A 12,360-nucleotide genomic window follows, 5' to 3' on the forward strand; every position below is an offset into this window, starting at 1 on the left:
CATGGGAGTAGTCTTGCAGCCTCTGTATATGACTAAGAATCTTGGTTCATTTTTCTGTTTTTAAAAACATTTTAATTCAATCGATATATTTTAAACAGTTCCAGAAAATGAAAGCATAGTCAAATTATTAGAGGAGTCATAATTAAAATAAATGAGAACTAAGTCCAGTGAAAGTATAAGATCTTTTAATTATCTTTTAAAAACTGTCTCTTTAGCTCTTTTAATTTTCTTTCATATTACTATAAAAGTAAAGGTAGCTTTTAGAGAAAAATACAAATATGCAAATGCAGCATATAGCACCTATATTCCCACCCATCCAGAGAAAATAATTCCTAACACTTTGGATAAAACCTTCCAAAGCCACACATGACTGTTTACATTATTATTATTTCTAATAATAACTACTTTATTGACACTTGAACATTTAATATGTTCCAATGATGCCTAAATATATGTAATAAAATTTCTAATCACTCTTATTTTGTATAGTTACCAGAATTCAAGGCTAGTGACATTATATTTGAGGCCAAGTTATCATTTTGATTAAATAGAAATTCATCCAGCATATTTTGAGTCAAATTGCATTTTGGACAACTGAGGTGAATTGCTTCAGTCATATTGACATTGTCAGAATGCTAACTTTATAATTTTATTATTCATTCTATGTGGATTCCCAAACCAAAGGAATGAAAATATTCCACTGAAACCTTCCAATTTAACAGACTTACAAAAAATATACATCATTTAATATAGCTAAAATCCAAAGGGGGGAAAAATATGGCCCCCTATGGCCTGTATTTAGCTCATCTTTCCTCTGTCTATTTAGGCACAAAATTAACCTAAATCATGATGGCTTAAAGGAAGTACAGATACTTCATTGATTTATGATAAAGATCTTTTCCTTTTCTCTTCTCATACCAGATGTAGCAATTTTCTACACATTATAATTTAGAAATAAAATGGTATTGGACAGAAGATTTGTTTCATCTCATGAATTTTCACACAAAGTTTCAAAAGGAAGGGGATATATGTATACCTATTGCTGATTCATGTTCAGGTTTGACAGAAAACAGCAAAATTCTGTAAAGCAATTATCCTTCAATAAGAAATTAATAAATTAAAAAAGATACATTTACAAACCTATAGAAATCCTGGTGTTCATCTTTAATGTTTGCTTTTACTAGGCCTTAAAATTTTACTACTCTTTTTTTTTTCAATTGAAATATAGTTGATTTATAGTGTTGTGTTATTTTTTTTGCACAGCAAAGTGGTTCACTTATACATATATATATATTCTTTTTCATGTCCTTTTCCATTATGGTTTATTATAGGATATTGAATATAATTATCTGTACTATAAAGTAGGATGCTGTTGTTTATTTTATATATAGTAGTTTGTATCTGCTAATTCCAAACTCATGATTTATTCCTCTTCCCTCCCTTTTCCCCTTTGGTAACTATAGATCTCTTTCTATGTCTGTGAGTTTGTTTCATAAATAAGTTCATTTGTATCACATTTTAAATTCTACTTTTAAGTGATATCATATGACATAAATTTAGTATGATATAAACATACTAAACTTGGTATGATAACCTCTAAGTCCATCCATGTTACTGCAAATAGTATTCATTCTCTTCTATGGCTGAGCAGTATTCCATTGTATACATGTACCAAATCTTCTTTATCCATCCATCTGTCAATAGATATTTATGTTGCTTCTATGTCTTGGCTATTATAAATAGTGCTGCAATGAACATTGGGGTGCATGTACCTTTTTGAATTATGGTTTTCTCCAGATATATGCCCAGGAGTGGGATTGCTGGATCATATGATAGCTTTGTTTTTAGATTTCTGAGGAAACTCCATATCATTCTCCATAGTAGTTGTACCAATTTACATTCCCACCAAAAGTGACTGAGATTTCCCTTTTCTCAATCCCCTCTCCAGTATTTGTTATCTGTAGATTTTTAATGATGGTTATTTTCACCAATGTGAAATGCTATCTCATTGTAGTTTTGATTTGTATTTCTCTAATAATTAACATCCACTGACTCAATGGACATGAATTTGAGCAAACTCAGGAAGATAGTGGAGAACAGAGGAGCCTGGTGTGCTGCAGTCCATGGGGTGGCAAAGAGTTGGACATGACTCAGTGACTTAGCAATAATTAGCAATGTTGAGCATCTTTTCATGTGCCTATTGTCCATCTGTATGTCTTCTTTGGAGAAATGTCTGTTTAGGTCTTCTGCCCATTTTTTGATTGAGTTGTTTTTTGTCATTGAGTTATACATTTGTATATTTTGTATTTGTACATTTTGGAATTTGTATTTGTATATTTTAGAATTTGTATTTGTATTTGTATATTTTGGAATTTGTATTTGTATTTGTATATTTTGGAAATTAATCCCTTGTCAGTCACACCATTTGCAAATATTTTATCCCATTCCATAGACTGTCTTTTTGTTTTGCTTATGGTTTCTTTTGCTGTGTAAAAGCTTCTAAATTTGATTCAGTCCCATTCATTTATTTCTGCTTTTATTTCTATTGCTTTGGGAGACTGTAGGTCTTAACATTTTATAGGAAAACATTTTCGGTTATTCTTGGCATTTTTGTTTCCATCAGCTATTTTTTATAGCACATGAGCACAAAGTAGACTTTTTGTTCAATTTTATTTAAAAAGACATTTAGATTAAAAATAATATTTTATAATTCTAGTGAGATTTTCCAGTGGGCTCAGAATAAATTAGAAATTGCCTTCTGTGAACTTGCATAACATTTAGCTTATAGTTTCACTGTTAATGCCAACCTAAATACATTTCAATAGACAATAAAGCATACCCTGGCCAGTCTTATTATTCATTCTTAAAATTACAAGCAAATTCCCTAATGTCCCCCTTAGTGTTGCTAGGGTAAGGTTCATAGTCTCCAAAGAAAGGTCTACAATGATTTTGTTCATGTGTTGAGGATGTGGAAAATAGAGATAGAAATGTCAAAAAATATGATAAACCATAAACTGCATTCCTATATACACTACAACGTGTAAGATTAAAGAGACAGCTCAGTTTAAGTAACAATTAAGCTGTGGAGTATATATATTTTTTTAATGTAAACACTGGGTTAGAAGAGGGTTTGCAGGCCTGCGTGGGTACTCAGTCATTTCCAATTCCTTGTGACCCCATGGACTGCAGCCAGCCAGCCAGGTTCCTCCATCTATGGAATTTTCCAGACAAGAACACTGAAGGGGGTTGCCATTTCCTGCTCCAGGGATCTTCCCTATCTATGGATCAAATTCAGGTCTTTTGCATCTCCTGCATTGGAGGCAGATCCTTTACCACTGGTGTCACCTGGAAAGCCCAATAATAGTAGTATTAAAGTGTACCAGGCTGTATGCTAAACTCTTTGATTACATTGTATCATATAATTCTCACAATAGTTGGCAAAAGTTTATAGTGTCAACGATTCTCATTTTACAGTTAAGGACTGTTACTGCTAGCATTATTATATGATTTTTTTTCAAAGTCAAAAGGCTATGTAGTGAAGCTAGAATTTGAACTCAGTCTGATTTTAGAGCCACTTTCTTAACCTTGCTATTATGGAGCCCCTGCATAAGTGAAGAATAGAAAACAGTCTACTTATGAGAAGTAAAGCAAATAAACATATTGGAATTTTAAATTTCTTGTTTCTAATGCAATCTCAAAACAAGCTGACACATTTTACATAAAAAAGCAATGTTCACCATACCTAATGCTCTCCAAATAAGACAGAAAATGACAGTGAAACAAATATAAGGCCAATTCCATTCGTGGTTATTTCCAATGGTAGAAACACCAAGGAAGATGAAGATAAGAGTGTCACTAACACTGCTCCACATCTTCATGAAGTACTTGATAGTGGTATGGGATTTCTGAGAAATGTTAGCTTCCACATAGCGTTTCATGCTCATAGCACAGGCAATAATTCTAAAGAAGAGGGGAAAAAATGTGTAAGAGTAAATATTTGCATTTAACTTTAAGAGAAAGTGATCACACAAATGTTGTTGAGGACTAAACTAGGGTCTCTGTTACTCTAGATGCCTTACTCCATTCCAGAACATAAAAAAAAAAAAAAAAATGCCATTTCCTCAGAATTTATACAATAACATTTCTAAGACAATCAAACGCTTAATTTTCAAAATAAATGACAGCTTCTGTGTCCTTTTGTGTGCTGAGAATAATGTATCTGCTTTATCATCTTTAACATTGTCTAATAAGTCAGTCATTCAGCGTTTAGTCACTCAGTTTTGTCCGACGCTTTGCAATGCCATGGACCCTAGCCTGCTAGTCTCCTCTGTCCATGGGATTCTCCAGGCAAGAATACTGGATGGGTATCCACTCCCTTATGCAGGGGATCTTCCTGTCCCAGGGCTCAGACCCAGGTCTCCATCATTGCAGGCAAATTCTTTGTAGTCTGAGCCACCAGGGAAGCCCACTGCCTAATCAGTCTTCTTTAAATAGGGTTGCACTGACAGGTTCTAATAATTAGTTGGCAGCAAATATGCTAAGAGGCAAGGGCTAATATGAGAAATAACACATACTTGTAGCCTCTAAAGCACTACTGTTATAAATAAAGCAATTTTTGATAGTCAGGGAGTGTTTTACTGTTTTATTCGATTCACTATGCTTTCAAGATTATGTTGTTATATTCCTGTTGAATAATCTTTTCCAAGCCTTACTCTAGAGTATTTCGTTGCACCTTTCAATCCACCAAAATGATTTATTGCCTTCCCACTGTTATTAATTTAAGGGTCAGATATTTAGATATTTTCTTAACAACTGGGGAGCGGGGAAGGGAGAAAAACATTGTATATGAGATGAGCAATAACCTATTGCCACCCCATGATAAATTATTTTTAAATTACTCTCTGCTGAAGACGTGGGGAGGAGTGATAGATATGCACACAATTGCATGAATTTTAGAGAAGAAACATGTTCTACTACCTCTAATACAGCCTTTCAAAATGCAAAACTCCCAGAAAATGGCTCACATTAAAAGCCTTAAGGGTAAGAATGCCAAACTAGGAATCTGAGACGCAGTCAGAGAAGAATATGGGTCAGCTTTGTAAATCTACATTTTTGCTCAGGACTAGTCCAGACTATACAAACAATAATAAATCTTGTGATACTCAAGGTATAAAAACCATGAGCTGCTAATCCTTAGTTTAAACCAATCTACACTGAAAATGGTCAAAGGATTACCATACGAATAACACAAAGTAGTAGGTAAAGCAGTGTTGAGCAAGGATCTAGATGTATAGATATACATTATTTTTCTATTTTATATGTATGTATATATATATATATATATATATATATATATATATATATACACATACACACACACACACACACACACACACACACACACACACATATATATATAACTGAATCACTTTGTGGTACACTTAAAACTAACATAATATTGTAAATGTACTATACTCCAATAAAGTTTTTAAACATTTCAGTTTTGGTTAAACCTGCACTCACAAAGGAGAGTTTAAAAGACTGATTCACCTTCAGCTCCCTTAATATCAGTAATAACTGATTGACATTTCTACTTATAGTTACCACAAGCCCTCTTGGATTGCTTCAGCCAGATTAAACCCAGGGAATTCAGTTAGAGGCACACTGATTTAAGATAGTTAATGATTTAAAATGCCAGTAAGTGTAGCTAACATATGTATGTGCTTATTTTGTGGCAACTATGTCTTACAGGTATTTTATCTATTTTATCTCAGTTCATTTTCACAATGATATTTATGAGATAGATATTGTTACTATTGCTATGTCACAGGTGAATGAGGCCAGGAGAAATTAAATAACTTTCTTAAGATCACTTGGCTTGAAAGTAGCAGCTCTGGGATTGAATCTAATCAGTCTCTAGAGCCCATGTCCTTGACCACCTTGATATATATTTTAAATATACACAATATATTTCATTTGTGTGAATGATGATCAATGTTTTTTTAAGTGTGACATATTTAATCAACATGATGTTTTACTTTTCCATTTGTTTCAGAAGTTGGTTACCTTTCTTACTGACTTGCTTTTTATTTTTCTATCATTAATTGGGTATTGAAATACTCTGACATTCAGCATCAGCCCAATATAAACCCCTCTTTTTTTTTTTTTAAGAAACAATATTAACTGTTTCACTTTGAAAGAAATAGAATAAGAAGCTTCTCTGACTTTTCATTTCTTTTCTCCTCACAACAGCTTACATAAAAACCAATACAATATTGTAAAGTTAAAAAATAAAATTAAAAAAAAGACTTTTTCAGTTCATAATTTCAATTTTTGAAGAGATAATTTCAAATTATTTATTATACTTAAAATCAAGTATTATTACCAACATATGTTGGTTTTCTCTTTCAAGTTGCATTTTTCTTTCTAGTAAATTTAGTTCTAAAGAGATGTCTTTCCTGCCATTGTTACCTAGTGTTCCTTCCTTTGGATTTTTTTCCAGAAACTGGAAGAGTTCCATGATGAAGTTCAGTGTTCTAGGCCAACAGTTTTTAATGTTTTTAATTGCTCTATTTTCATTTTACTCTCAACTACTTTAGGTAAATAGGCTTGGTCAACTAGTAAATTACGAGCCTTTTAAAATGTAATAGACAACTATCTGCTCTCAATCTTTTGTAGAATTTTCCTTTCAGTTATAGTTCTTTGGGCAAATTTTGAAGGCAAAAACTGAGTTCCTGTATAAGTGTAGGTGTCTCATGAATGACCAGTTTTATTTGGCTATTGAAATTTTATTTTTTTAATATATTTTAAAACAATTCCTGGATAATGTTTGAAATATCTAAAATAATTGGGAATCAAAAGCTTTAAGTGAACTGTCAAGTGCTAATTAAACTCAATCTAAAAATAGCATTTGGTTACTTGATAAATATCATAAATTTCTTGTTTTCCAACCTGTTACATGCAGGTTTTATTCTCATATCCTATTCTGTTAAAAAAAAAAAGAAAAGAAAGAAAGAAAAGAAAGCAGCTCAATAGCCACAAAGGTCCATTCTTGTGGGTCAATTTGTGATTCTTTGAGAGAAATGGAATAATGAAAATCTCAGAGTAAGATTTACATAGAGGATGAGCTGAAATCCCTGAAATACTACATGCTGCCTGGTGTCTTTTGGCACAAGAAAGTTCTTCATTTGCATCTTTGATTATCTTAGGTTTGGTAACTAATTAAAATATTACCCAGAATATATTATTGCCAACTTACACGCACTATGACCACATCTAAAGCAATTCACAGTTGATAAACTGCTTAATATTTACTGAGAGGTATGGTGCATTGTGTGATTTTCACCCCAAACAAGTCCCTACTCTGAATCACTTTATGATCTTAAGAAAAAAAGAAAATGTCACTCTGACAGTACATATATTAAGTTAGAAATACAATTTGCATATAAATTAATTATTTTTAAAGATAAATTGTATTTTTCTTTCTTGTCTGTTTTCTACCATGTTATTGTTCAGTCACTCAGTCATGTCTGACTCTTTGTGACCCCATGGGCTGCAGCACAACAGCCTTCCCTGTCTTTCATCATCTCCTGGAGCTTGCTCAAACTCATGTCCATTGAGTTAGTGATGCCATTCAACCATCTCAACCTCTGTCGTCCCCTCTCCTCCTTCCTTTAATCTTTCCCAACATCAGGGTCTTTTCCAATGAGTCAGTTATTTGCATGAGGTGGCTAAAGTCATGGAGCTTCAGCTTCAGCATCAGTACCTCCAATGTATATTCAGGGTTTATTTTCTTTAGGATTGATTGGTTTGATCCCCTTGCAGTCCAAGGGACTCTCAAGAGTCTTCTCCAACACCACAGTTCAAAAGCATCAGTTCTTTGGTGCTCAGCCTTCCTTATGGTCCAACTCTCACATTCATACTTGACTACTGGAAAAGTCATGGCTTTGACTATATGGACCTTTGTCAGCAAAGTAACGGCTCTGCTTTCTAATGTGTTAAACAAGATGGCAGAGTAGAAGGATGTGTGCTAATCTTCTCCACTGAAGACTCCAAAATTGCAGCTCACTGCTGAACAACTTTTACAAAATGTTGGGTCCCACCAAAAAAAAAAAAAAGATAACCCATGTCCAAGGGCAAAGGAGAAGTGCCAAGAAGATGGTAGGAGGGGTGACATAGCATTTAGAATCAAACTCCATGTCCACCAGAGATGCTCAGAGGGCTCAAACAAAACTTTGTGAACACCAGGATGCAAGGACCCCACAAGAGACTCATCCAGACATGCCCTTGAGAGGGTAAACAGGCAGGAAGGCCAGGGGTCTCCAAAAGGAGAAAATAGCCTGCAAGTGTCATATTTTTATCTCTCTTAAGCAGCAGGAGGAAACAAACTAGCGATATTTTTTCCTTCTCCATACAAATTTAAAAAGAGGTTTCTCTTAAAATACTCTGTTGCCATGACACCTGGTTTCACCTGAAGTTAACTATTCTCAAACCTAGAGATAATCAATGCATTTCTCTTATAGAAATGTTTACCTTAAACTATGCTAATATACTATGCATTTACCCCAAACTCTATCTTCAAGTCGGTTCTGCCTCTTGGCTCAGAACCTACTTGACAAACCAGTATGTTATATTCAGATATTGTTCCCCTAATCTATGTAAATTAAACTATTTGTATGGTGATCTGCCCTTCTTCAAGATTCAAGTTAATCATTTTATGGCCCAGATGAACCATTTGGTGCAAAGATAATCCCAAAATGCATCTTATGGGTAAGGGGTTTGGTGCCATTCTGAGTTTTAAGACATTCCTTTCTTTCATTAACAGACTGCTAAAGACTGTATAACATCCAGCTGAAGACTAGCAGAGGGGTACTCTTTCTGCCCCCTTCTGATGCCTATGTCAGAAGCTTTCTCTATCTCCTTTATACTTTAATAAAACTTTATTCCATAAAAGCTCTGAGTGATCAAGCCTCGTCTCTGGCCCTGGATTGAATTCTTCTCCTCTGGGGGCCAAGAATCCTGGCATCTCTGCATGGTTCAACAACAACCTTTCACTCTTGAGTGTTTAAGTGTCTCTTGCAGAGGCATGGGTCAGCAGTGGCCTGGCACAGCGACAGGGGCACTGGCTGCAGCAGATCTAGAAGGCATGGTGTGTGAGCCCCACCATAGAGCCCCTGAGCAGACAACTCACAAACTGGAGAACAATTATACCACTTAAGTTTTGTTGTGAAATTTCTAGGGCCCACAGTAGATTTCCCAACCTGGGGATCTGGCAAAGGGACTGAGAAGCCCTGGGGAATTTGACTTTGAAGGCCAGTGGGATTTGATTACAGAATGTCCAGAGAACTGGGGAAACAGACTCTTAGAGGGCACAAACAAAACATTGTGCACACCAGGACCCAGGAGAAAGGAGCAGTGACCCCACAAGAGACTGAGCTTGGCTTGCCTATGAGTGTCCAGGAGTCTCCAGCTGTGGCATGGGTTGACAGAGGACTGCCGTGGGGTCAGGGACACTGAATACAACAGTCCTGGCATAATACCTCTTGAAGGAGGTCACCATTACTGCCATTGCGCCTACCATAGTTTGGCCTCAGGCAAAACTACAGGAAGGGAACACAGCCCCACCCATCAACAGAAAATTGGATTAAAGATTTACTAATCATGGCCATGTCCATCAGACCCAGACACAGATTCACCCACAGCCAGTCCCTGCCATCAGGAAGCTTCCACAAGCATCTTATCTTTATCCATCAGAAGACAGACAGAATGGAAACAACAATTTAAAAAAAACTAACTAAACTGATTGCTTTGATTATAGCCTTGTCTGATTTAATGAAACTATGAGCCATGCCATGTAGGGCCACCTAAGATAGATGGGTCATATGGAGAGTTCTGACAAAACATGGGCCACTGGAGAAGGGAACGGTAAACCACTTCAGTATTCTTGCCTTGAGGACCCCATGAACAGGATGAAAAGGCAAAAAGATATGTCACTGAAAGATGAACTCCTTAGGTCAGTAAGTGCCCAATATGCTACTGGAGAAGAGTGGAGAAATAACCCCAGAAAGAATGAAGGGATGGAGGCAAAGCGAAAACCACACCCAGTTGTGGATGTGACTGGTGATAGAAATAAAGTTCAATTCTATAAAGAACAATATTGCATAGGAACCTGGGATCTTAAGTCCATGAAGCACGGTAAATTGGAAGTGGTCAAACAGGAGATGGCAAAAGTGAACATCAACATTTTAGGATTCAGTGAATTAAAATGAACCAGAATGGGTGAATTTATCTAATGACACTATATCTATTACTGTGGGCAGGAATCCCTTAGAAGAAATGAGTAGCCCTCATAGTCAACAAAAGAGTCTGAAATGCAGTACTTGGGTCTAATCTCAAAAATGACAGAATTATATTTGTTCATTTCAAAGGCAAACCATTCAGTATCACAGCAATCCAAGTCTATGCCCCAACCACTAATGCCAAAAAAGGTGAAGTTGAATGGTTTTATGAAAATCTATGAGACTTTCTAGAACTAACAACAACAAAAGATGTCCTTTTCTTCATACAGGACTGGAAGGTAACAGTAGGAAGTCAAGAGGTACCTGGAGTAGCAGGCAAGTTTGGCCTTGGAGTACGAAATGAAGCAGGGCAAAGGCTAACAGAGTTTTGCCAAGAGAATGAACTGGTCATAGCAAACACTCTCTTCCAACAACACAAGAGAACACTCTACATATGGACATCAGCAGAAAGTCAAAACAATCAGATTGTTTATATTATTTGCAGCTGAAAATGGAGAATCTCTACACTGTCAGCCAAAACAAGACAGGGCGCTGACTACAGCTCAGATCATGAACTCCTTATTGCAAAATTCAGACTTAAATTGAAGAAAGTATGGGAAATGATTAGGCCATTCAGGTATGAACTAAATCAAATTCCTTCTGATTATACAGTGGAAGTGACAAACAGATTCAAGTGATTAGATCTGATAGACAGAGTGCCTGGAGAACTATGGACAGAGGTTCGTGACATTGTGCAGGATGTGGTGATCAAGACCATACCCCAAAAAAATAAATGCAAAAAGGCAAAATAGTTGTCTGAGGAGGCCTTACAAAGAGCTGAGTAAAGAAGAGAAGTGAAAGGCAAAGGAGAAAAGGAAAGATATACCCATATGAATGCAGATTTCCAAAGAATAACAAAGAGAAACATGAAAGCCTTTTTAAGTGAACAACACAAATAAATAGAGGAAAACAATAGAGATCTCTTCAAGAAAATTGGAGATACCAAGGGAACATTTCATGCAAAAGTGGGCACAATAAAGGACAGAAACAGTAAGGACATAAGAGAAGCAGAAGATATTAAGAAGAGTGGACAAGAATACACAGAAAAATTCTTCAAAATTATCTCATTGACTCAGAAAACACAATGGTGTGATCACTCACCTAGCGTCAGACATCTTGGAGTATGAAGTCAAGTGGGCCTTAGGAAGCATCACTATGAGCAAAATTAGTGAAAATGATGGAATTTAAGCTGGGCTATTTCAAATCCTAAAAGATGATGCTGTGAAAGTGCTTCACTCAATATGCCAGAAAATTTGGAAAACTCAGCAGTGGCCACAGGACTGGGAATGGTCAATTGAAATCCCAACCCCAAAGAAAACCAATGCCAAAGAATATTCAAACTACCACACGATTGCTCTCATTTCACATGCTAGCAAGGCCACGCTCAAAATGCTTCAAGCTAAGCTTCAATAGTATGTGGAACGCGAACTTACAGATATACAATCTGGATTTAGAAAAGACAGAGGAACCAGAGATCAAATTGCCAACATTCGTTGGATCGTAGAAAAAGCAAGAGAATTCCAGAAAAACATCCATCTACTTCTGCTTCGTTGAGTACACTTACGCCTTTGACTGTGTGGCTCACAACTGTGGGAAATTCTTAAAGAGATGGGAATACCAGACCACGTTACCTGCCTCCTTCAAAACCTGTATGCAGGTCAAGAAGCAACAGTGAGAATCAGACATCAAATGTCAGACTGGTTTCAAATTGTGAAAAGAGTACATCAAGGCTGTATATTATCACCCTGCTTGTTTAACTTATATGCAGAGTACATCATGAGAAATGCCGAGCTGGATGAAGCACAAGTTGGAATCAAGATTTACAGGAAAAATATCAATAACCTCAGATACGCAGATGACAACATCCTAATGGCAGAAAATGAAGAGGAATTAAAGAGCCTCTTGAAGAATATTAAAGAGAAGAGTGAAAAAGTTGGCTTAAAATTCAACATTCAAAAAAATAAAGATCATGGCATCCAGTCCCATCACTTCACAACAAATAGACGAGGAAACAATGGAAACA

At 35.9% G+C, this 12,360-nt stretch overlaps 1 protein-coding gene across 1 annotated transcript in view; it reads right to left on the minus strand.

Moving 5' to 3' along the window:
• LOC518911 (sodium/hydrogen exchanger 2) overlaps positions 1–12,360 on the minus strand; it is a 53,535-nt gene that overhangs the window by 23,959 nt on the left and 17,216 nt on the right. The window contains exon 4 of the mRNA XM_015461628.3: positions 3,743–3,960. Coding sequence (XP_015317114.1) covers positions 3,743–3,960 — 218 coding nt within the window. The remainder of the gene's footprint in view (positions 1–3,742; positions 3,961–12,360) is intronic.

Source organism: Bos taurus, chromosome X, assembly GCF_002263795.3.
Source record: "Bos taurus isolate L1 Dominette 01449 registration number 42190680 breed Hereford chromosome X, ARS-UCD2.0, whole genome shotgun sequence".
Taxonomy (NCBI): domain Eukaryota; kingdom Metazoa; phylum Chordata; class Mammalia; order Artiodactyla; family Bovidae; genus Bos; species Bos taurus.